Raw genomic sequence first — 26,725 nt, 5'->3', positions numbered from 1 at the left:
TTTCCCAGTGAAAACTTCCTGAAAAGTAGGAGATGGCTAAAAGTAGAGGGGAAAAAATATTTGTGAAAAGTATCATAACTGTTGGAGTCTCTGTTGATTCTGAGTTTTCAAAGAGGGAATGTCCTTGTTTCAGCTGCGATAGAGTTAATTTTCTTCGTAGTACCTGGTTCATTGTGTTTTGGATTTAGTGTGAGAATAGTGTTGATAATGCACGCATGTTTTAGTTGTTGCTAGGTACCACTTACCTTAAGTTAAGGATTTTTCAGTTTCCCATGCTCTGCTAGCAAGCAGGTGCACAAGAAGCAGGGAGGGAGCATGGCCAGGACAGCTGACCTGAACTAGCCAAAGGGATATTCCATACCATAGAATGTCATGCTCAGCATATAAAGCTGGGGGAGTTGGCCAGGAGGCATGGATCACTGCTCGGGCATCGGTCAGTGGATGGTGAGCAATTGCATTGTGCATCACTTGTCCTTGTTTGTTTGTTTTTGTTTTTTAAATTTTATGATATTCCTTTTCATTACTACTACTACTATTATTATTATTATTATTATTACATTTTATTTTACTTTAGTTATTGAATCATTTTATCTCAACCCACGAGTTTTATTTTTTTTTCCCCAATACTCATCCCCATCCCACTGGGAGAGGGGTGAGGGAGTGAGCGGCTGCATGGTGCCTAGTTGCTGGTTGGGGTTAAACCATGACAGGGAAGTGTGGAGTTTCTTAAATATTTTTGTAGAAACTGAAATTGCACTGAAAACAATATCAACCCATAGGACTCTGTGGTATCATATTACTTGTGTACCAAGGACTTCAAGGCAATTCATTAACAGCCACCTTGTGCTGTCAAACAAAGCCTTTGCATTTTCATTCAATAAATATTTTTACATGAAAGGCAGTGGTTCTATTTAATGGGTATATACACATATATACATGCCTAATTTTGAGATTCTATTTCTCTTTCTAATCTAAAGTACACTGTACACCCTTAACACTGAAATACTGTAATGCTGCTGTTTACATTTAGGACATAATGCACACTTTATGCAATACAGATGGTTGGGATAGGATAACTGTCCGACAAATGATTTCCACATTCCCACTGAACGCAGTTGGTGGAACACTGGATGCTGAATACTAACAGACTGCAACAGGAAGAAAACTAGCAACTACCTTTTCCTACAGTACTACTGCTAGATTAATACTTTCCCCCCTGTACTTCAAATATTGACTTAAATAATCTATTTTCTTGAGACTTGGCACATCTCTCTACTCAGTCACCTATGGAGTATTTCAGCAGCTTCCTGAACCAGAAGTGACCATGTCACTGAGGTTTCCCTTCCCATATGTTTACCCAAGACAGTATGGTCACAGCCTTTTTTAATACCCCCAATAATACTCACATGAAAACTGGCTCTTGATGATGTATGTGTTTTTATTTCTAGCAGGAGGGGATAATTTAGTAGGTGTAATTCCTCAGAGGGACCTGCAAAGTGATGGGAGTAGCAGAGCAGAAAAAAGTTCAGGCTGCTTTTCTAGACAGATATGAATGCCATTAGTGGGGAGTGAGCGAGCCATATAGGTCAGTGTCTCAAATAGTGCATAAAAATGTTCCCCGAAGGAGTTAGAGCCCTGCAAGGCATTTGTGGGGTTGCACTGCCATCTGGTGCAGTCCTCAGTGATGACAGGCTGTGTCCAACCCTGGGTTTGGCTTTTTTTGTTAATTTTTTTTTTGCTTACAACACTTGACAAAGGACTACGATGGGAAGATGCTCTTACAAATGCTGACAGTTGGGTTTGGTTATATAAGTAGATATGAATATGTCAGCATATGGGTATGGGATCAAAAGCACTGAGGTAGGTCGGGGGCGTATGCCAGATCAGCTGAGTAATGGTAGCAGACCAGGTACTTCATCTGTCACGGCTGCAAAGTGGGCTGCCCAGGCTTCAGCGGACAGGACAGGAGTTACTACTAGAGGTTACTGTCAATTCACTGACCTGGAATGCTTCAGTCTTTGCAGCCGACTGTACTTAGGTCTCCAGGTGACACAGGTTTGGCAAAGAGGCCTGTGCGGCCCGGTGGGTGAGGCAGCCTGCGGCCCCTGGGCCTTCTTTCTCTGCAGCCGGGCTTTCCTCACCCAGCCCAGCGACGTGGAGGAGCTCTGGCTAACACAGCCACGACGGGGAATCTCGTCCCAGAGCTCAGAGGCTGACAACTGATGGCAAAAAGCTTAAAGGACAGTTCATTTTTTCATTGCTTTCCGGGGCCTCGTCGTATTCACGCCTGACCCCTGAAAAGAGAGGGCTGGAAACACTCAGAGCCCCCCAAATCTGAGATTCTTATGCCTTCCGTGACGATTTCAACTCAGTCCGGGGCCCCTTTGGGGTTAAAACCTCAGTGTCACAGGTAAAACCCACAAGACCGAGGACGAAGTCGCCGTTCGGCCACGGTCCCGGCGGGCTGAGGAGAACTCCTCCCGCCTCTCCCCCCCCGCCCCGCGGGGCCGGACTACACTTCCCATGGTGCCCCCGGGCCGCCGCGCCGCGCCATTGGCTAGGCCGGCCGGAAGGGGCGGTGAGGCGCGCGCCCCCTGGCCGGCGGCGGCGGCGGCAGCGCGGGGACTGCGCGGAGCGCCCGTCCTAATGGCGGCGCTGAAGTACGCGGGGCTGGAGGACACGGACAGCGAGGAGGAGCTGCCGCCGGGCTGGGAGGAGCGCACCACCAAGGACGGCTGGGTTTACTACGCGAAGTAAGGGAGCGGGGGAGGGGGGAGCACGCCTGGAGCCCTTTGCCCACCCGCCTCTTCGCCCCGGGGCAGCGTCCGTGGAGCCGCCGCCGCTGCCCCCTCAGCGCGGGGTGGGGCAGGAGCCGCCATTTCCCGCCCTGTACCGCAGGGGCGAGCTGCCGCCGTCGGGCGGTTGGGGCCGGGGCCGGCTTTGGTGGCGGGACCGGTCTCCGTGGGGCTCGGTTTCCGCGTGGGGTGCCCTCCCGGCTCCTGGGAGCGCCTGGGCTCTCCCAGCCACCGCCTCCCCGTGCCGAGCCCCGCGGGTTGGCCGCGGGAGGGGAGGCCGGGCCGGAGGGGCGGGGAGGGAGCGGGCGGTTCCCCCTCGCCTGCCTCGCGTGGGAGCGGTGCTGGGGCGGCTGCGGGCACGCTGGGGTCCGGGGGTGGGCTGTCAGCCAGCCGTTGCTGTTGCGGGACGGTTCACGGCTCTGTGGGTAGTCTTTATACGTATGGGCGGCCGAGCCCTACACAGCGTTGTAGTTTCCTTAGTTTTCCTTCTTGTAGGGATAGAGAAGAAACAGGTACCGTGGAAGTTAGAAGTTATAAATGTGCTGCCTCAGCTCTTCAGGATGCTACAGCTTTGACAGGAGAGGAAAATTTGCGTTTGTCACCGTCTGCTTGTGCCACTCTGCATCTGCGCTGGTTACAAAAGGGGGTGTGCTACAGGGGCTAACTAACTTGGTGGAATATACATTTATATATTTTCTCCTCGCTTGTGGTTTCTGTAACCATGCTGATCTTGGAATCTGTTTCTGTGTGTTTCCTTTGACTTAAAAAGCCCTTTCAAAAAGGAATCACTTGGTGAAAGTAACAAATGTACAAAATAATAAGATATTACTGAGAGTAGTTTTTACGAAAACACTTCATTGAATAGTTCTTGTTTTTTAACTGTTGTGAAACTGAACTAATTCCATTTAATTTAATGACATGACATTAGTGTATCTGTACCAGCTGAAAATCTTGCCCGGTGTGTCTAAAAATACTTAATACAAAGAGGTGTTACACTATTGCTACCTTTAACATAAGCTCTAGATCAGTGATACCTCTGCATAATCTGGAAATTTGTTTTTAAACCTTATCAACAATATGAACTTTAAACTTAGCAAGAACAGGGTTACTTTGGTTTAAGACCTCTAAAGGTTTTTGTGATGAGTCAGGTGTGAACACACACAGTTACCAAAGCTTGGTGGGCATGTGTTTATTTGTCAAGCTATGGTAATTTGGTTATGTATCTTGCATCAGACAGGAGTAACTCAGGATCTTGTATCTTTAGTGTATGAGTGTCCTGAAGTTCAAGTGTTACTGCAGGTCACACAGATGTACTTATTTAGTCTCAGACCACCAGCTGTGATTCTTGTAATACAGTATGCTGTCACTGTGGGCTAACTGCATGGTTATTATAAGAAGGAACAGTTGCTTACGTTGCGTGCAACTTGCTGTTGGTACTAGACCTGTAGTTTAGTGATTATTTGTGTATATTATTCAATAATGTTGTCAGCCTTTATTTCATACTTGGGTAATTTGGATGCTCTTTCAAGTAATCCCTGCTTGACTCTTAATATAAACATTTGGTTATTATTTTAAAATATTTAACAAAAGATAAGATTTTAATATCCAACCTGATTTCAGCACTTCGTGTATTTTAAGACCTTGGTTATCTGTACATTATTTTGCTTATTAGTCTGTAGTGCAGAAAACCTTATGATAGAGTATAGTAATTCTGTTATAGTGATTTGAGTGAATAAAATGCCTGAATTAGAAGAGGAGATGCGATACCATTGTCACCTGTGTTAAATAAATAGTCTGCTAGTGAAGGCCCTTCGACAAACTTACCTGTCCAAAGCTGCCATTCCTCATGTAGAAATGGAGACTTCTTTACTTTACAGCTTGCAAATTAATGTTATTAGACAAGTGGTTTGGGTGCCTTTGTTATTTGAAAACTTTCTAATATTATTTCTACTAGTTTCTTATAAATTCTTTTCTTGCTTCTTTCTTCTTTTTTTCCTGCCAAGGATCACCATCTTTTTGAGACATTTTCTGAGTCTGTTAGTGTTATTCTTTAATGACTTTTTGGGTTTTCTTTCTTCTCATGGTAAGCAACAAAACTTAGCTTGGAAGTCAAATATTTGTTTGAATTGTTATAAACTCCTATGCTCTCTGGTTAGTTACTTTTCCTTCAGAACTGTGGCAATATGGAAGCCTGACAACTTCTAAGAGCAGTTTTGACCTTTCTTAAACAAGTGATTGACATGTTTCTTTTTTTGTAGAAGACAAGCCATTTTCTGAACTGTATTAAAAAGTAGTTAAACTGTATTTACTGTATAGAAAAAAAATTTTTTATTACATCAGAAAAATTATTAGGCAATTTTTAAAAATCTTAAACTTTTCTTTTCCTACAGCCACCTGGAAGAAAAAACACAGTGGGAACATCCTAAGTCTGGGAAGAGGAAACGTGTTGCAGGAGGTTTGTGTTAAGCTTTCGTAAAGAACTGAAATTATGTTACAAACATCAACTGGATATTGTGCAGGAACTAGATCTTGTTTTGATCTTCTAGTTGACACTAATTACCTGGGCAAACGGAGCTTGCAAAATACAGCTGATTTCAGTGGAGCTTTACCTGTGTGATTGTGTCCGTGTAGGGTGATCACTGTGCAGTTTTATGGCTTGCTTGTATTGCTCCGTAAAGCCAAAGTACTAATTCTAGGATAAAGGGGTTGTTTTACTGTGGCTTGTAAAGCATATAGTCAAGGGCTGAATTTCTCTGATATCCTGGCGTCCATCAGATAAATATTATAGTTGGATTATATTCTTCAAAGAATGTATATGATCAAAGAATATCCCTGGCACAGAAAGAAGCCCCATTAGTTTTCATTTTACTTGTTTTCCCCAACCCAGTTGAACGTTTGTGCCAGAGCAGAAGACAGCCAATGCTGCAGGGTACTTGCAAAGGTATATGACTTCTTAAGGACCTTGGATCAGTGCCTTAAATTAGATCTTTCCAGAAGCTTCTATGTGGTGTACTTAGGGGTACTATACTGTTGGCAAGCCATATTTCTTTTGGCACTGGTAATGTGACTATAGCTAACTGGAATATTTTCAGTAGATTTTGAGCCAATTGAATTATAATTGAATACTTTTCATCCAGGATTAGAAGTACTGGGAATGCTACCTATTAAGTATTTCTGTAGGGTCTTTTACAAAATAACTTTAAAAAATAAGTTTTGTCATTTTTGTTCTTTTATCTGTCCTTTCAACTTTGATTTAATGTATTCCATAGGGTACCACATCTTCCAACTTCTGGTATGTTACATGTAACTTTTCCTACATTGAGTTCAATGTTTCTGCTATTTACTTTATCAGGAATAGATACTAAACAATGTGCAGTATAGACATGGACTAGGAAGCATGGCTGCATTTTGCCAGTTTGTGCTATACCATGAAACAACCTTTATACAGAACTTTTAGATTACACTTAATATGCTAGTCATTACAGTTGTACCAGATCTCCTGTACATTGTACTCTTATTAGAGAGCAATTGCATGTGATTAGGGAAGCAATCCTTCTTTCAAGTTCCCATATTCAAGTGCAGCAGGTAGCTGTATTGCCTACGTGAATAATGCAGAATTTTGCCCCATCTGTCTGAGAAATCACTTAAACTTCAAATCTAAGTGTACTCTAAGCCTGCAAAAGGTAATGTTTTATGTGTTTCCTAGGTCTGCCATATGGATGGGAGCAGGAGACTGATGAAAATGGACAAGTCTATTTTGTAGAGTAAGTATGTCAATGTAGAATATGGACAAGTAGGATAACTGTGTTTCAAGTTGGGTATCCTTTTGGAGGTATGATACTGTGATAATATCGGCTGGAAAGATAAAGAAATTACTAAGTACAACTTCAGAATCCATATGCAGATATTACACTTGTATCAGTGTCTAAACACCCATTTGTGGTTTTCTAAACTCTTCCATGTGCACAGAAATACTAGCTTGGGTGGCAGATTGAAGTGACTTGCATGTCCACATCTCAATGTGAGCTGATCCTCAGGCAATGTTTATGTAGGCTCATTCTGTTTGTGTATGTTTACGGATAAACTCTGTATGTATAACTTTAAAAACATATCCAGAACTTCATGGCTGATTGGTAACATTGCGGTGGTGCTTTAAACATACAAGATGAAAACAAAATTGCTGCAGCTCTGATTCGCTTGCAGTCTAAAGCACAGGAAGAAAAGAGGTCAGTGATTGAGCTAGCAAAGATTTTTAGAAAGATAAGGTAGGAGGAAGTTCACAGAAGCAAAAAGGGATTTCTAGGAACGTTTCCTTTTGTATCTTTTCAATGGCAGGGTCAAAATGGGGTAGTTATCTTAAATTTACTTGGCAGAATGAAGACTATTCATAGGCCAAAATAGTAAGTGTAGCTTCTCTGTCCTATAATTAAGGGTTGAAGACTGAAACTTGTTGCTTAGTGTCTCTGATAATTGTCTGAAGAAAACTAAAACTCCATTTTAGAAAGGTGAGCCTTACCCAAGTTGTGCCATTTGCTGAGCTGATGTGAAGCTATTTGTTTTCAGTTGTTTGAGTAAAAAGTACTGAGCTACATTTCTCATTGATATGTTGTTTCAAGGGAGTAGTGTAGGCCCTTTTTATAGACCTCCTAAGAGAACACGATTTTCCCTAATATAATGTGATTTTTTCCTTGACAAAATTCTGCTTTTTATGTCAGGGGTTCACATGAAGTTCAGAATGGTGTTGTGAAGTATGTGAATACAACTATTAATGGACACTGTCACAACTGGAAAAATGGTTGATAAAAAAGTAATAAGGATCATTTTAACAAAACTGAAAAAAAAAATGATTTTGGGGAATTTAGATAATCCACTTGAATTGTACAGAACAGTGGTTGAAATACATTTAAAATCTAAATACGGAGTATGGAAGGGTCAAAGCAGTTGAATTTTTGTGTTCTTTTGCAGCCACATAAACAAAAGGACTACCTACCTTGACCCAAGACTGGCCTTTACAGTTGAAGATAATCCGGTAAAACCTACCACTAGACAGAAATATGATGGAAACAGTACTGCAATGGAAATACTCCAGGGTCGTGACTTGAGTGGAAAAGTGGTTATAATCACGGGAGCAAATTCAGGAATAGGTAGGTTAACATTACACATAAGGTAAAATACGGCAATCTTTATCTTACTGGCTACTTTGTTGTTAAATATCTGTGTACTTTTGGTATTCAAACTTGGTTAGCATTATTTCCATATAAAACCTCTAGTTAGAAAACTTTTTTCAGGTTTGTGTACTGCTTTTTAAAAAAGTGTGGAGAATTTGGAGCTCAGAGGAGAGCCACAGGAAAGACATCAAGTCTGAAACAATTGATTTTTGTCTAGAAAAATACTGAGGGAGGCATTTTACCTTATGTAAATATATTAAGGATGGCTATGAAAGGGAAGGGAAGTTTCTTTTTATGATCTTGGTGGCTAGGACAAGGAGTAAGGTTTGTATGGCTGCAGGGGAGTTCAGATAAAGTATTCAGAAAAACTTTCTAAGGGCAGCAAGTAAACTCAGGTAAAGATTTTCCAAGGAGGTTGTGGGATTTTTATTTCTGAATGTATTTTCAAGTCAACTTGATGATGAACTTGTGTCAGAATGTCTTATTCAATTCTCCTTTAGGGGAAAGCTGCATGTTTATCACCTTTTGAATTCCCTGTTAGTTGTATTTTCTAGCAGGCTCATAAATCGTTTTAGACACTCAGGTTGTTTAAGTATCTGTTACATAGTATTACTTCTATAGTGGGTGAGTATTTGAGAGATTCTAATTAGCTGCTTTTGTTTCATTTTATAATGATGCTTTGGTGCTCAGGGGCTTTGCCTTTCTTCTCAGAAGGCAGGATTTCTTCTCTAACTTAATTTGCTAGGCTGTTTGAAGTTTCAGTCAGCAGTCTGCACAGGATATGTCTTTTTCTGTGGATTAAATTTGTGGAGGAGCCACAAATGTTAAAACACTGGTATGGTTGGGTGTTAGATCTGAATTTTTTTGGTACATGAAGGGGATCTACCTAAATTCTAGATAACTTAATCTTTTGTTTCCTTTTGTGGTTTGCATTTTTCTTTATGGTGGAATACATCAATATTGGAAGAGTCCTTATGCAAATTATTTGGTGTCTTTTTTTTGTAGTGCACGATCTTGACTTAAATGCCTTTATGAGGACACTGGAAAACCTTGGAGATGTTCTGGAAAATGCGTTAATAGCAGGACTTATCACTCTGAATTCTCTTGGTCTTTACCTCTTAATTATTTAAGGAAGTGTTATCCCACAGGAGTCAGATGAAGAATTTAGAGCTTTATTGTGGCTTGCAATTTAGGCATTAACAGAACATGTCCTGCTGTCATTGCATGATATGCCACTACAGATTGGTATTGCAGTTAGGGCAGCAAGTATTGTACTTGTCTGTCTCAATGAGGAATTTGTGTTTTCTAGTAAGGTTTACGTTCCGGATTCTTGGTACAGCCTGTCTTTACATTGCATCCAGCAGTAGAATTTCCTTTGTATGCAACTGTGCAGTCTCAGAACATTGAAGAATTACCTGGACTTGAATGATTTGCCTTCAGCAGAAGAAGAGCTGCCATTCAGACTTGCTGAATGAGCTGAAAGTGTTTCATATATGGCAAAAGATTAATCCAAGATAGATGATGCTTTTGTCAAGAATTTTTTCCACTGTTTCTCCCTTAGTTTATAATCTGGATTGAGCACAAATAAGTGAGTGTATCCTTGCACCAGATCTTCTTCACTTGTGACATATATGCACAGATATATGTATATACATATACACATATATACCATTTTGATTTCTATTAGTAGGTGAGGGCAGGCTATTGCTCTTGGTCAGAAGCATACCAAGAAGAGTGGGAGCATTAGTGAAATAAGCTTTGGGCTTGTGCTGCTATATGAGGTTAGGATATAGGGAGTCCAAAACTATGAAGGTGATGTCGCAAATATGTGATTAAGGTGATGTTATGGCCTATATAACTCAAAACTCTTGCACACCATATTGCATTTAGTATTGCTGTAGTGCTAGGCTTTGTGTCTGATAGTATTTACCAACTGTCATGGAGCATGGATTAAGGAGAAAGCAGTTCTAGGTTTAACGCTTTTTATGTAATCTATGTTCTTTTTTCCTAGCTCTAAGGGCTTTGGAGGGAGGATATAATCTGAGCTGGGCTTGTGCTGGTTGTGACTTCTGATTGACCTGCCTGATGGAGAAAAACAAGGTTCAAACTCCTTGGTTTTGTGTGAAGGGAACGCTCCCCCTTTGGGCTTGGCTAATAGTGTTCTTGTCCAGTTAATTTCGATATAATTGGCAGAATTTGAAGTTTTCTTGAAACTTGTCTGAGTCTTTAAAATGTATCAGTCTTAGCTTAACTGTTAACCATGCTTTGTGACTCTTGGCAAACTGCTTTGAACATGTCAGTGTCATGTAATGGATTGCAACGTAGAGATCCCTGTGAGCTTTAACATGTCTACACAATTCTTTGGGACTCCATGTGGAAACACTCATTAGCTAGCTCAAGTGGAGTCTTACCAGTTTTGGAGCTTATTCCCCAGTTATTTTAGGATTTCAGTGCCGTGCTCTTTGTGTTGTAGATACTTCTTTTAAACTCTCAGTATATTTATTCTGGAGCTAATTCCCTCCCTGAGTATTTTGAGGAGTGAACAATTACTGTGTTTTCAGAACACTGACATGCTTTCTTTAGGAGGTAAGTGTAAATATTTCCAAGGAAATATTGCTGCCCATTAAGTAGAAAGTGATTGAAAAAGAATGTATTACTTGTTGAGCATTTGTAGTTAATAATGTAAGAAAAAAAAAATCACTCAACCCTTTCATTGTTGTCAAAATGAGTTTCAGTGGTATATTTGAAACTAACTATGGTTTCTGTACATTTCTTGAGAAATTTTTCATTTCAAGATGGGTAGAACAAAGATCAAGGTGGTATAGACTGCAGTCTTATCAAAATGCAGAAAAATGCTTTTTCAATTACTGCATTGCTGGATGCTCAAAATAAAGTTTGGAAAATGCTGAGGATCCCTTGAAAGACGGATGAACATAGAAGTTATTTTTTTATTCAGCCATATACACTGCTTTAAGATAGCAAAGTTATAAACAGATCAACAAAGATGGAATGATACGTTAATTCACTTTATTTGTGAATCTAATACAGGGAATCCAACATTAACTTGCCAGGAACACTCTTTTTTTTTTTTTCTTATAGTTGAAAAATTTCCTCAACTTCTGAAAAACATAGATGCTTACTTGATTACTGAGGGAATACTTTGAATGACTTCAGCAGTGGTAGATTTCTAGTGGTATCGCACATACTGGCTTCTCAAATGTTACTTCATTGCCATTAACTTCTCTTAACACGTCTGTAAAATGCTGACACTGTCTGCTCTGTGGTTCTTTTTGTTACTAATTAGGAATGTGGACTGTAAGAATTTCCTAGATTACATACCCACTTTCATAACTTAGTCTTTGAAATTGCTGCAAAAAGTGTGTGTGTGGGGGAAAAGAAGTACTAAAAAAAATTAGATTTATAAACAATTAATTAGTTTTCATTAGCAACTTTGACAAGGTTAATGAATTACTCTGTTCTTACAATATGAAGAGATCATAGCAGATCAAGAGTTATTAGTATTTTTTTTTTTGAAGCTTTTTCTTCTGACAGTACAGTCCAACTATTATTTGGGGTTTTTTTCCTAATTTTTTAAGATCAATCAAAATTTTAGTCTGAGTATCACATTAGAATTTGAGGTAACTTTTGGTCACAGTAAAGCTGGTGTAGTAAAAAGAAGTAAGACTGACTTATTGAACAGTTTAGTCTTGTGTCAATCCTTCTGGCTTTAAAAACTTATTCTATGTACATTTAAACATGAGTAGTGTAAATTGTTAGTTTGTTCTCTGAAAGTCAGTGAGACTTATTCCACTGTGAGCAATTGAAGATAGTGTGCAATTTTGTGTGGGTGTTGTTTTTCTGTTTTAAGGGTCTCAACATCAGTTAGGTTACAGTGAAAATACTTCCCTAGCATGCTTCTTGTATGAATAAAGTCATACTTTCTAATTTTTCCACTAGAGGGCTGTGTTGCTCTTTGAAAATACTGAACAAAAGAGACCTGGTGCTTTTTCCTGTTTTTAGTAAATGCTCCTGTAATTTTGTTGTTTGTGTTCTTAATTATTAGGACTAGAATTTGATATTTTAAAAAGTATGCCAGCTGTCTATCTAGTTTTAATTTTATAAAGAGATGTGGTACTTTCAACTGCATGTGTGAGCAATCTCAAATCAAACACATTTTTAAAAATAATATTACTTGGTTTTAATATCAGGGAGACAGTTGGTGTAGCTAATGTGATTTTCTATGACTTGTATAAATATTGCTATCTGTTTTTAAGATTCATGTAGCTATATGACCTTGAAATGACAATGTGTTCTGTTTTCTGTATTGGGTGCAGTTGCATCTAACCTATTGTGACTGCTAGAGTATGCATGAGTAGCGAAATGTAAGTAGTATTGCAGTAAATGATGGAAGGGCAAAATGTGTATGTTCTATGCAGTCAGGCAGATTCCAGAAAGTAGGGTTTTTCTTAATGCTTTTCCAAGACTTTATCACAAAACTGTATTGACAATCACAACTAAACCATTGCTTAAACTTCATTTCTAATTTTTCTGCTATATGAAGGTCAAAAGAAATCTGTTAATTGCTTTTGTAAGGGATGCCCAGAACAAGCACAAATTATCTCAAGAAAATGAAAACCACTTTTGGGTTTGAGCAGCTTAATTTATTCAAATGCTGAAGAAAATACAGAAGCTTCAGTCATAATGTGGCTTGCTATATTGCTTTTCTTGATTATGTTTTACCAGAGTAAAGCATGTAATTTTATAATTGTGGAAATGTTTTAGATTATTTCTTCAAAATAATTGTCGGCTAATGTTTGGTTAAATGGAATTCTCTCTTTTGTGGCACTTTTATTGCTATGCAATGAAGACACCTTAGGAGAAAAGTTGTATACTAGTTACTATTAAGCAGTACTTGAAAGACGAGTCACTACTCCAGTGAGCATATACTTTTGGTATGAGAAGCTACCGTATTTCTTTTATTTCTTGTACCGAACTTCAGTATTAGCAGCTTTTGTCATATTGATGCAAAAGGTCGGGGAAATGCACTTATAATTTATCACAATTAAATGTCTGCTTTATGATTTAAAAAGTTGTTTTGAATAACTGGCCCTTTAATTTATAAATGATAAACAGAAGTTTTTCTGTTTTATTCCTCTCTCTCATAGCTTTTTTTCCTCCTGATGACTCTATTGGTGTATTAAGTTTTAAGTGTGGAAAGCTAGCTTGACATAGTAATAAAACATGGTTATTGCAAAACATATGCAAGTTAGATTGTAGCACATCACTTAGGTTTTTAAGCTCTAAGAGTCTGATTAAGTTACAACTAAAAATTAGTAAATTTTAGCAGAAGATGACATGTTTTATTAAAATGTGTTTTTACAAACCAAGGAAATGCAAAGCAACCTACTTTTTTTTCTCTTAACTACTAAAATACAGTTAGCAGCTATATTCTTTCATTGTTTCTTTTTAAATTGATTTATGCTGCACCCATAGCTGACTTGCATCCCCTTAAACAAATGTAGCCAATACCTGAGGATCAGGTATATGAAATCAGGGGAAGAGACTGAGAGCTAAAACTCTGTTTTGAGCTCAACTATCAGAGCCTATGCAGCTTTTGAAATGCATGGTATATTTAATGAGCTGTATTCCCAGTATCCAATGTCACAGTTAATTGTGGTGAGGGTTTATATATATACACAAACCTAACTGAACATTATGAAACTGTAGAAGGTAACATTTTGATGGTGGGTAACCTGGTAATTTACTTAGTATAATCGTCATGGTAACAGATGATTAGATTTTGTTCACACATGGTGGTGCTTTTGTGATAAATACAAATTATGTAGTTCTGCAACTTATCATTGCCTTTCACTGTATCACCTGCACCTAATTCAGAAATCTCTGTCATATAGGACATTATTTGAACACTTTACACCTGTGAGCAATGTAGAATGGCTACCCCTCTTAAATTATTCTGTTCTCAAAATACTAGAAACTCCTCTGCTGCACTGGAAAAAAACAGTAAAGTTTCCGTGGTCTGGGATGTGGGATTAACTGTGTTAATTCTGGGACCAATAGCATCAAAGATCTGGTACTGTCAGGGTAGAAATAGAACTTTAAACTATTGGAAAGCTAGGAATCTCTCTTTTCAGTAAGCATACAGTGCTTACATTAATTCAGAAAGATCCCAAGATGTTTCTTTTTCTTTCATCATTTTATTGTAGTAAAAAATAAGTTATTTTTGGTAGCTTTTAAACTTTTTGCTGCTTATCAAAGGAGCATAAAACCCAAGTAAATCTGTACATAAACAATACAATACACGTGGCCAGACTGCTGTGCTTTGATTATGTGCTTTTGTACTTAGTTCATACCGGCAGAAGCTAATGAAACTTTGTTTTATTGAGGGAGGGACATACTGCATAGCTGCAGAATTTCTGAATTCCTGATTTCTGAGCTATTGTTTCTGTATGTTGTGTAGTAGCGTTTGAGCACTTCCTGTATTAGTATTGTTCTGAGTCTTTCTTGTAGTTAAGCAGCAGAATCTACCTTCAGAACCTTGATAGAGGCAGGTATGGTTAACCTTTGTTGCAGTTCTTATGCCAATTGAGTAATAGCTAATTGACTAGTGGCTAGTTAAGCTACTACCATAAGAGGAGCAAAATTAAATGTTTAAAGCTTATCTAAATTTCTCGTGAAGATCATTTAAGGTCTCTAACAGATGCTGGGTAGCTTTCACCACTATGCCCTAAATCTATTGGCAATGGAGAGATAGGAAAAGTATGATGAAAAATAATGGCTTTACTTCTTAAGAAATAAAAAATTGACTGCTCTGTACCTGCAGACAAGAGGGTTTTGTGAATATGGGGAACCATTCTAGTTGTAGAAGTTACTGAGATTATTTGTGGGCGACATTGCATTTTTACTGAGGCTGGCTTTATCGGCCTTCACAAAGAAGGTAACATTTGCTGAATCCTAATTAGACCAGTGAATGGTCTCATTTAAGTCAAACTCAGATCATATGGGAGGAATAAAACAGACCCTTACAAATACCATTGAGGACTCTCATTTTAATAGTATTAGTCTGACTGTCTTAAATATGTTCATTGTCTTTCACTGTATTGCATGGAGTTTGGTGGTCTAAGCCTACAGATGTCTGTCTGAATCTGTCAGTAAGGAGTTGTTCAGCTCTATTGTTGAGCTAGATTGCAAATTTTCCTTGAAAAATGTGCACTTTTTTCTTTGAAAGCACGAAGTTTACTTCCTAGTTTATCTCGTCTGTTTCCAGATGAAATAGTGTATAAAGGTTATACAACTGGCAGAACTTCTACAAAGGAACTGCTCAAGATTAGTCCTCTGTTTCAGATTCATTTTACGATTTCTTCTATGGTTTTGGAATTTTTCTTATGCTGTAACACCTGAATTTTGTCAGCCTTGAAAAAAATCAGCCTGTTTTTGTTGGATAGTTTGTTTTGGGTAAAATAATCTTTTAAGAGAAAATACATCTGTCTGGTTTTGGTCTGTATTGTTATTTTTCTCAATTCATATGTTAACTTTTCTCAAAGATTTCTAAGTGTAAACTTCTTTCTTGTATGTTTTATTACACTGAATAAACAGCAAGGTGTTTGCTTTCCAGTAATTGTCTATTATTGCATCCCTTTTTCTTAAAAGAGCAGAAAAAAGGGGTGTGACATGGGGGGAGCAAGCTTGTGACAATGCTTCTTGAACGGTCTTTTCCTGCTATCTAGATCTTTTCCCCAAATTAGTGAAAAGAGTTTGTTGTCTGAATCAAAATTAGTGTTCATAAATGCATGAATTCCTGTGGATTAATAAGTTGAAACTTCTGCCTGTTTTTATTAAGAAGAATTTCGGTATGTAATTCTGTTGTAGCTTGATGGTGCAGGGAGGAGGGAAATACTGGGGGTTTGCAAAGGAGATGCATCTTATGTTCTTGCTAAACCAGCATAACTTGTGGTGAATGAACTATTACAGCCTTTGCATGGTTGTATGTTTTCATGCTGGAAGTGTTTCACATGTGGAGAACTGAAGTGGATATTATTTATGGAGGTTTGGGTTCAAAGCTTACTGTGAGGCAGACAGAAAGAGCAGCAATATATAACCTTGGATTATTTTTCTTGGCCAAGTCCTAGCTATCCCTGAGATTGTTTTCATGGGATACTTTTGTATTTATTGGGCTTTTAAATGCATGCAAGAGTTGTTCCTTGATGTATATTTTAATTTTTTTGTGAATTCTAGGCTCCATGTATCACATGTTTCACTATTATAAGCAGCACAGTATATTAACAGAAGAGCATGGCTGGCCTGGGTGCAGCCAGTGTGTGTATGCTTTGCCCTGGTAGAATAAAATAACGTCTTATGAGAAAAATAAGTTACCCAATAAAAACATTGTTTTGCAGATTAACTTTTACAGCAAGGTCTTCTGCCAGCACAGTTGTGTTGTTCAGGGACTGTTTTCTTACCATCCTTTGCCAGCAAAACAGTGGCAATTAAGGTTTGATTTTAAGCCCTTTTAAAATGTGCTTGGGTGGGGAGGGGGAGGGTCAAAAATAATCATGCTTCAACCTAATACAGTTTGGTATTGTATACGTAGCTATGTCTTTGTTTCATGTTGTTACTCTGGCTTCAACAGACATATTCATTCTCTTGAGGAAAAACTGCTTGCTTAATGAAGAATTCATGGGAACAGTAATGCCAAAAAATTAAAGGCTGAATTTTTTAAGTCCCGTGCTGTGGACCAAACTTGGCAGGGTTTATCTTAAACCTCATGAATAGCCCTACCGTAAAAACATCGGTGTCCGTATAGAAGTTTTGTTGTTTGCTTCTTAAACACACCTTAAAAATCCAACTTACGCTTTGCTGATTTTTTTCAGATATTTTCTTTGTGTAAGTCCAAAACTTTGTAGCAGGCATGAATTATGTTGTACCAGTGTTTTTGGGGAATGGGAGTACAGCGCTTTTGCAGGAGAGCCTGGATCTTGAAGGAAGTGTATTTTTGGCTGGAGTATGTTATCTGGGTAATTGGTGTTGAAAAGCACAATTTATGGAAGTGAGTGTACCTGTGGGGTGGAACTTTTAACTCATTCTGTTGCGGGATGTTAGTAGCTGCCAGTCAGTGATTAGTACTGATGTATTTTGAACAATTAAAAATGACTAAAAGCTGTTCTTTTCAAACTTAGAATAATGTTAATAGAAGAGAGTTTTCTTTAATTTACAGTGCTGTGTTCTGATAATTTATGGTAGGTAATAGTGACTGAGTTTTCCATGAGGGCCATCACTTTGTTTTAACTCTGGTTTAATATTGTGGAATACTAATATTGCTCTGCTTTACCTAAGGCTCCAACTGTCTACTTGTTACATATTGTAAATATTCAAAGGTTCTCTTGGACTTCTGTAATTTATTTTTCTTATTGAGTAAGCTGAAAATGGTGTCAGATGTTCATACTGCTTTTTCATGTCCATTTTGATGAATCTATTTATTACTTCTGTAATGAGTAGTACACATGGTTGGTTAGCCAAGTTATTGAACTTCATCAACCTTGGCTGAAATTCACAATGCATGTGAAACTTGTAACATGTAAGAAATTACATCTGGGCTAAAATGTTCAATAATGATTACTACTTGTAATGGAATCTTTTCACAAAGGATGGGATTGAGCTATATGCCTGTGTTGTACTTTCTGGTACCCCTTTTATAGGGGAGTAACGTATTTGTAGAACAGGAGCCTTCGTATGTGGTACTTACTTTCTTGTCTGTTATTTAAAAGCTAGAAAGACTTTTCAGTGGGCTGCAATATGACTTGATCGCTTTTCTGTCTTTTTGAAATATTTCATTTCACAAAGGTTTTTCTCACTACGTATATTTCATAGTCTAGAGATGCAAAGACCTTCTGCATGATTCAGTCTGTCTTGCTGCAGCACAGAACTTACTCTTTGCATCATCTTGTGTCTTCGAGTTTTGAAAGCTAATTGTGCTGAAAGAGTCCTGTGAATAGTTTCAGCTGCACATTTGTATTATTTTGGAATGCACGTTAGATGGTGGGGACAGAAGAGGTTGATAAATGTATACTGTTTTCTAATGACAGTATTTTCTGAGACATATAGTGACTTTTCTATGTACTGTCAAATCTAGTTACAGCCTAAAGATGTACATTAATGGACATGATGTTTTTGGCTTACCAGCAGAAAATTTCATAGTGACTATACCTATGCTAAGCAGTAGGGTCACAAGAAGGAAAGGATTTCAGTATCTTGTGTCCCTTTCAAGCTCCTCATGCTTGATTGGTTTTGAAACTCAAGTCTGAAACTGTAAATCCCTACCAAGAAGGAAGTGAAAGGAGGCAGGTAAGAATTTGGGAAGATAAAGATCGAAATCCTGAGCTGATTAACAGGGCTCTTGCTACTGACTTCAGAATTAGTAAGGCCAGAATTTTGCCTGAATTATAGAATTGGAATGGTACTGTGAGAAAGAAATTGATTTTATATTCATCCTAAAGTCTATGGTATGCAAACCTTTCTAAAAGGTGGTGTGTGAGTTAGGAAAATAAATACAACAAATGTCACATTCTTTTAATAATCCTCAAGGGAAGAACATCAAAACCAAAAGTAGTTTTGTCTGCCATGATGTTAATTAATGATATTTGTAGTTCTTGGCTCTGTTACTGACCACACACTAAGTCTTATGCCTTCCTGTTTTTATTTTTCTTCTGTGAGTGAAAGATGGGTTTTTTTGTTTTTTTCTCCTTTTTCTAGTTCCTCTATAGGCTTTTCTTTTTACAAAGGCTTCACATATTAGCCTTCTGTTCAGCTGTATAACCTCAGTTTTTCTGTTCCTGTAACATGTAGCTCATCTTGATTTCTTGCTGTACTTCTACATGGTGGCTTTTAGTACTTTATCTGTTGCTTCAGAAAGCTCCCTACAAACCGTCTGTCTTCAAATCTAAATAGTTTTGTAGTAATATGCTTTATGCTTCCTCTCCTTCATTTAAGTATAGTTACCTTGGTCACTGTTTCTAAGTTCCTATTCTTAGTGTCTCCTTTATGCGAGAAAACTTGTGAAGTTAGGTTTTCTGGTTGTTATCATATGTTCTTAATAATATCTGTGTGAACAAGGAACTGTCACAGTTCAGCTTTGGATATATTTATTTAGATCTTTTGCATGCACTGTGACTTGAGGCTCAGAAAAATGAGTGTTGCTTAGAAATCTTTCATTTTTTCCAGGTTATGTTATCTTTGTAGAAGGTACGTTTGTTGCCTCCTCATTATTTATTCTTTATCCAAGAAGCTTTAATTAATTATCCAAGCACATCCTCTAATTGGGTTTCCTGTATTTTTGATATCTAAACTCAGGTTCATAAAACTTGTGGGGCATTTTTCTCTTGTGATGGTTAGTCAAAAATCTGCCTTTGTGTAAAAATTCACTGTTTGTTTAAAAGTTTGCAAGAAGAATCTCTCATTCTCCTCCAACACAACCAAATTGAAGAAAAACAATATTATATTGTGTATTCAGAGATCCAGAACTGTGAGAGGTTCTGGTTGTGTTCCTCTTCTGCCATTGGCAAGCATGAGCAGTATTTCTCGCTTCTATACATTTGTACATTGCAGACATTAACTATGCTACTTAAGATTTTGAGAAATGTGTGATTAGCCTTATTTTACAAATGGAGCAACATATGGCTGCGTTAACTGACCTAAGTTTACAGGTTATGTCCGTGTCCATATTCCAATTTAAAGTGGGAGTTAGATTGCTCTGTCACAGGATAAAAAGTATACTCCTCTGGAAGCTATTCTAATTCTTTACCAGAAAGAGTAATTACGATATATTAAGAGTAGAAAATATGGCAACTAGAAATGTGTAAAGAAAGCTTTTCCAAAAAGTGCTTTATTTGTTTGGGTCTGTCCAGCTGAGAGCAGTTGCTGAGGGGTATAAATCTTACTCTCGTTGAAGGATTTTTAATTCTGAAGGTAAATTTGGACTATTTTGTGCCTTATTAAGATAGGCGATGAAGAGCACATAAAAACGTTCATGATCTACTTGGCAGCACGCTTTTGGCATCCTGAGTGAATGAAGGTTGTGATTGAAAAGGTATTTTATTGCATCTGTTTCTGAATCTAATCTGTGGTCAGAGGAATAGAGACCTAGACTTCCTGATTTTCTTTGTGTCTGGTACTTTAAACACTTATCTCTTGTAAAACAAAAAGTTACATATCTAGAATGTAAGGCAGAAATATGTTTCATAATGGTATATGATGTAATTTGGTGAACAAATATCACTTACTAGACTTCGTACACATAAACTAAGATTTGGTCATTTAACTGGGGAACCTGTCATGGACAAGGCAGACTGAATACGAGCTCAGGAATTGTACAGCCTGATGTCTCTGTAATGTTGAGTGAACTATTCAGCACTAGATTCTGACTATCAGTAGAAGTAATGCTTTTTACCTAATTAACAGTAATGTTGCAAATTGTGACTCAAGATTTTAGAGTATAGTATCATCAGAAAAACAGTATGTTTTAGAAAACGTTTAGTGTGCTCTTTCACCTGGCAGTTTTTCCTACTTTACAGATGTAAACTTTTGTAGGCATATATATTTTTGGATTTAACATCCCCTTCCCCAAACTGGCAAGGTCTAACTTCTTGGAAGATGAAAAAAATTGTTACAGAATGTGCAGCTGTAACTAGTCATTTGCTTTCGAAGATTGTTGTCATAGAGCTCTTCGGTGGGTTGCTAGTGTTCCAGCTGTTAGCAGGTAGACCTTAAATGTTATCTAAAAAAACATACATTAGTTTTGGTGTGAGAAGATGCATGATATGTTTTCGTGCCTTTCTTGAAAGTGTGGCAAAGAGGTCTGATTTTTTTGCCCATTGCCTTACATTATAATTTAATGACTTCTAATTCTTGCTTGCTTCCCATTCTCCTTGCTTTTGTGTATAGACACTTTTTGTTAATACTGTTCTTATTCTTCATCTTTTGTTTCAGAATTCCATCTCCTGCCTTACTTTCTATGTCGGAACCACATGATGGATCATTTGAGTTACATAACAGCTTCCCATCTCCCTCTTTCCTTCATAGTTTAAAGTACGCCCAAAAGGTTTGCCAGTTTTGAACCTTGGGAGGTTGGTACCCATCCTGAATACCATCTAATCCAGAAAAACTAGAAGTTAAGGAGGTAACCCAGGACTGTATAAATTCCCAAACCTCCACGTCTTGTTATCTTGCCCTTTGCTAGCTGTCTCTTATCTGCTGGGTTATTTTGCTTGCACTAGAAAGAACAATGAACTGCATCTTCCCTGTGCTCAGTTCTTTTTTACAAGATTCTGAAATGACTCTTGTATTAAAATCTTCTGCTGCTGCTTAACTAAACAAATTGTCTTATCTCATGTTGCCCAAAGACAGAGGTGGGTAGTGACTGCCAGAAATCAAGTAGTGTTGTTTAAATTTTTGGTCTGCACATCTGTTCCTTTCCCCCATGACACAAACTGTGAGCTCTTTAGAACAGGACCTAGCTGTGTAAGTTTGATTCTCTAAGACATCTTTTTTTGTAACCTAAATTGTGAGCTGTTTAGGACAGAACCTTGTTTTAGTATTTATCTGTAAAATGTCTAGTATACTAATTTTAACATCTTTCACTGTTTGTGTAACTGAAATAAATATCAAGTTTGTTTTAAGAAGAAATTTGGTCTGATTTATGTTGTAGTACTTTCTTGGTATCTTTACATAACACTGAGTATTTCTCATGAAATAACTTACGGATTAAAGCTTGGAGGATCTAGCACTTCAGCTGACAGCACAGTATGTCTTTTAATTATTCTGCCTTGGATGAAGTATTCTTCTTTATTAAATTTACTTCTTTTATTAACATTGCACTGTTGTACTTGCCAAAGGAGACTCAAAACATGCAACTGATTTTTTTTTTTTTGTTATGTTTAATTAGGGCTCAGCTCAGCAGTACAGAAACCTATGATACTGTTGGCTTACAGAAGAACAGAAGTATACTTGAAAAGAAACTAGACAACTTCTGGCTTTTTTCTCCATTTTTTTTTTGGTGGGAAAAGCTGTTGTGTTGCCTGAAGCTACTGCTGATGCAAAGAGCAGCTTTAGAGAAGGAGAGTTTGCCAACCCCGTTTCTCTGAACTTGGAACTTTTTTAAAAAATATCTGATTTTAAAAAAAAAAAAAGCACAAGAGAGGCAGTCAAAGATTAATTTTAAATTCTCTGGGCTTTTTTCTGGTCACTTGAGTAAGCTTGTCTAAGAAGGTGTGTTAAAAGTAGTAGCAATAAGGGGGGCGAGAAAGCCCCAAAGTTTTGGGGATGAGTTGAAAAAAATATATATGCCCCTCAAAACAGCTTTCAAAACCTAGTTGATGCTGGATATCTGATCAGACTTTTTATAAAGCCAGTTATGAATACTTTTAATGCTGGCACTTTCCCAGAACACAAAGCCTTCCAAGGGTGTGTGGATTAGATAGAAACTGGAGTCTCTTTATCGTTGGCCTTTGATACTTGCTACTGATGTTAGGTAAATCCTTAAAGATTATTTTTTGTGTGTGTGACTGTTGTAAGTTTTGTTGCCACTGTTTCTCTTTAGCTTGCCTCAACTTTGCTATAAAATAGCGATGAAGCTACAGTAGCATGCACAAAAATGTTATTTCCCTAATCTATTCAAGTAATGGTACTTGAAAGCCAGTAGACTGGCTTTATTTAAACAAATAAACAAAAAACTTGGTCACTTAACCCATAGTGACTAAACATTCAGGAATGATTGCTTACTGGGAAATAGTGTGCCCTAAATGTCATGTCAAATTTGACTTCTTGGATCTGATCTAGATTTGAGATGCTGGTTTGATGTTGACTTACATTGCAGGCAGATTTATTGTTTTCTGCTACTCTAGATTTCAGTTAAGTGTTTATTTTGGAAGTGTTTATTTTGCAATAAAAATAGAAGTAGTGTATTTACATAACTGTAGTCTAACAAAATATTTTTTATCCCTTATGAATATAAGCATATGTAATTCTGAATAGAGTAATTTAGGTTTTTAACTAAAAATAGGAATATGAGTCACACTAAAATGAGTTCTGCTCATTTTGAGACAAAGTTGCTAGCTCAGGTTTCTTTTAAAATGTATACAACTTTTTGTTTGACTTAGTAATAATACATGTAGATGGACTTTAGGTGGAAAGGTTATTTTTGTCTAGAAAATGTGAAGTTGTGTGCCGAGTTGCTGCATATTCAGATGCCTGTCTTCCCCTGTGCTACATTATCTGTTACAAGGGGTAAAATACATGCGCACAGAAGAATGAACTCTCTAATAAATTCTCCTTAAACATTAAATTATAAAGCCAAATGCTAAATTCTGATATATTTTTTTAAATGCAATAATTGATTTGTGTTGGGAAAACTGGCTGACTTCCTTACTAGAAACCACAATGTCATTTTTAAAGACAATCAAAAGAAAACATGGATTTATTCTATGCTTGAAGAAACACTGAGAATAAAAAGTTCAGAGTAATCTTTAGTTGCAGATGTGATGCTAAGATATGACTAGTTGTGTTAATTTCTGCAAATTATTTTAGTATTGGTAAAATGCCACTTTGATAATGTCCATTGGACTGATACAATATACTTTAAAAAATATTCAGGAAAAATTTGTTTGGGATTTGGTAGGAGCATGATGCTATCATTTAATAGATGAAAGGTGAGATGAAACATGAAATTGAGACTTCTTTTCCCCTCTTAAAGGAGTGTATATTATTTAAACAGAGCTTTGGGATTAGTTGAAATGAAAGATGCACGTCTGAATCCTTCTTGACCGGGATTTTTGGTTGCTGATGTACATCTAATGCAAGGAGTAGATGTGAATGATGAAGCTGGGATTTCACTCTGATTCTCCTTCTCTTCCCTTCACTCTAATCCTTGGCTACTGTTCATCTATTCGGGCACCTAACAGGACCTGTTTGTATTTACATGACCTAGCAACTGAAAAAAAAAATCTTGATTGGGATGATCTGTGCAGTTTAGTATTAAATTTCAGTTTTGGTTCTGTCTCCCCCTATATTTTAATTAAGCTTCTTTAAGAATATCTAGCTTACTTCAAAACCACAGTTTTTCAGGGTAGTCATCTCCTTGTATTTTAGGGGCGGACATTTAATGGTTGGCGGGAATTGCCTTTACACAACTAAAACAAGGTCTTATCATGGGACCTGACAAGTAGTTTGGCTCTGTATTTAATATGCTGCATCTCACACTAGGGTTCATTCCAGACTGGAACCCTTGGCTGTTACTGCAATATTTATATTGGATAGTAGCAACTCTACAACATAAAGGATAGGAAATGTGGGTTTGAATCTGCTGCTAGGCTGTGCCTTTGGATAGCTGAGGTGATTGTCAGTGTTAGGTCTTAACAGAGCTGAAAGGACTGAAGTCCAGGCTTTGTTCACGTCTTGCTTAATGGCATTTTAGAGTGAGTTGGTGGGGGTCTTTGAAACAGTACAACTAGAGTACATACCAGATCTGATTGCAACTTTTTGGCTTTTAGTCACAGCATATTTGTAATGTATGTGCCTGACATAGTCACTGTTCTATATTTTTGTTTGCTTGCAGCATCTTCAGTTATGAATTTAGCTTTCTTTGCCTCAAATGATGCATTTTAAATTTTTTACAGGAACAGCAAGTCACAGAACTTTATAATCCTGTCAATTTAAGGATGTTTTTTTGTATTTGTTTAGTATTGTGATCCCTTCGGATGAAACAAAATACCTTGAGTTTTGTCAGTGACAATGGGAACGCACTTATTGTTAAGAATAACTTTGCCTTTCCCAGAACAGTATATTGCAAAGAAGCGTAATATGTAATGAGTGCATATTTTTAAGTTGGTTAGATGGAAAACAGAACCAATGCATTAGTCATCCTGTTTCGTTTTGGTTGGCTTTTTCTGTGGTTCATGGCTCCAAGAAAAACACATTTGTCCAATTTACACACAAAGGGAGAGGCAGGATGTATCTTTCATATAACATCAAACTTTTGAATGAAAAATATCAGTATGTGTCATTACCATGTGCCTGCAAACACACAGAAACAAGGGTAGCATTAGTATTTGATGTGAATTGTGCATTTTAAATTTAGTCTCTTAAAAATATCTTGGTGCTTTATTTGCTTCAAAACCAATCCTGATACAGAATGCATGGTACTTTTTGGGCTCTGCAAAGTACGAGTTTGTCTGTGATGTGATGTTTTGCGTGTGGCTGCCATCGCTCCATGTGAAAGATCTGTTGCATGTTGTACCCTTAAACCACCAGCACAGGCAATGACAATCTCAGTTGCAGAAGATTCTTCCCTAAATCACACATCATTGTTAAAGTATTTCAACCTGAAAAGGAGCTTATGTAACTCCTCATTCTTCATCACTTTATCTTTAGCACATTTGAATCTGCTTTTCTCCTTTTCTGAGGGAGTGTTGAATAAGAAGATATGGTTCACTGTCACTGGTGTTTAGGTCTTCTAAGTTGAAATAAATCTAGTGATGACTAGGAGACAAGTCTCTTACATTTATATGTAGTTGTCTTGGGTCCCAAAAATCAAAACCCACCTATTCTGTTTGCTGAGATGCAGCAGTTGTGATGAGAGTCTATTCTGCATTATAGAGATGATTTGTTGCAAGTTCTTGAGTGTTTAACCTTTTCACAACTCTCCTCTGTAGTAAAACTGGACTTAAACTGCATTTCATATGATTACATGTTGCATTAAAAAAAAAAAATAGTATTGTGTATTCTGTCAGAGTTCTGCTCTTAAGGTTTTTTCTTTGTTTTCAAAGCAAAGAGTGTTTGAAGGGAGTAACATCTTCTACCTGGAAAAATATTTTTTTGATACTTTTATTACTTCTGCATTAAAAAAAAATCAAGTATGACTTGGATGATGATCAGATGTTGCAGATGAACTTTCTGATGATTGATTAAAAATTGTTGTGCCTTATCAGAATGTTAAGGGTTTAAAAAGAGGCATACATACTGGCCTCTGTCTGATGGCTTAAAACTGCCAAGAGTCTGCTGGTTCTGTGCATGTAATAGGTTTTCTAGGTAAGGTATTGGACTTGTATTGTAGAAACACAGTGGCCAAACAGTGAGAATATTTTTCTTCTCCCACAGATCTTAAACCAAAGTAAAATTGAAGTGCTACATACATATTGGCCTATGCTTAGTTCAAGAGGAAGTGTCTGAGAAGTTATTTTTTTCTGGAAAGAACTTAGAGCAAGGAGACCAAAACCCCAAGAAAATATCATCCTTCTTTGTACATTCTCCTTTGTATTGCTTCAGCCTGGAGGAAGGAGTTCTCTTAACTTGTATGTTTTGTACACTATCAGAGTTTAAATGCGAACTCCTGAATTAGTGGCTATACTGCCCTTGAGTGAAAGAGGCCAGAAAGTATTTTTTCATCTATGTTTAGTGCCAATACTGTTTTAATTAACGTTTCATATTTTCTGGATTGCAGAATTAATTTCAAAAGCTGTTGCTTTCACTTTATGGAGATTATATAAAATTATTGATCATTCCCAAGAACCACCAAACTGTACAAATAAAAACCTTCCTATTCATTGGAAGTTGGATTTTTACTTGCAATATCATAATACTATATATGGAAAAGAAACTGCTCTTCCAGCTACTAGTTTATCAAAGAATGATTTTGTACAAGTCTGACCCATTTTATATTTAAAGAAAATATAAATATTTCCAAAACCAGCCAGACCT

General features: G+C 37.4%; 1 protein-coding gene across 9 annotated transcripts in view; it reads left to right on the top strand.

Moving 5' to 3' along the window:
* The first annotated feature begins 2,574 nt into the window (after positions 1-2,574).
* WWOX (WW domain containing oxidoreductase) overlaps positions 2,575-26,725 on the top strand; it is a 535,055-nt gene continuing 510,904 nt past the window's right edge. For 5 of the 9 annotated variants that reach the window (XM_075039973.1, XM_075039976.1, XM_075039979.1 and 2 more), the window contains exons 1-4: positions 2,577-2,753; positions 5,186-5,250; positions 6,502-6,559; positions 7,761-7,939. In XM_075039973.1, coding sequence (XP_074896074.1) covers positions 2,647-2,753; positions 5,186-5,250; positions 6,502-6,559; positions 7,761-7,939 — 409 coding nt within the window. In that variant the 5' untranslated portion in view covers positions 2,577-2,646. Of the gene's footprint in view, positions 2,754-5,185; positions 5,251-6,501; positions 6,560-7,760; positions 7,940-26,725 lie in introns of all 9 variants that reach the window. The other 4 variants (XM_075039972.1, XM_075039974.1, XM_075039975.1 and 1 more) reach the window with 2 other exon arrangements.

Source organism: Buteo buteo, chromosome 11 (assembly GCF_964188355.1).
Source record: "Buteo buteo chromosome 11, bButBut1.hap1.1, whole genome shotgun sequence".
Taxonomy (NCBI): domain Eukaryota; kingdom Metazoa; phylum Chordata; class Aves; order Accipitriformes; family Accipitridae; genus Buteo; species Buteo buteo.
Note: the sequence above shows the minus strand (reverse complement) of the source record. Positions and strands in the feature narration are given on the sequence as shown.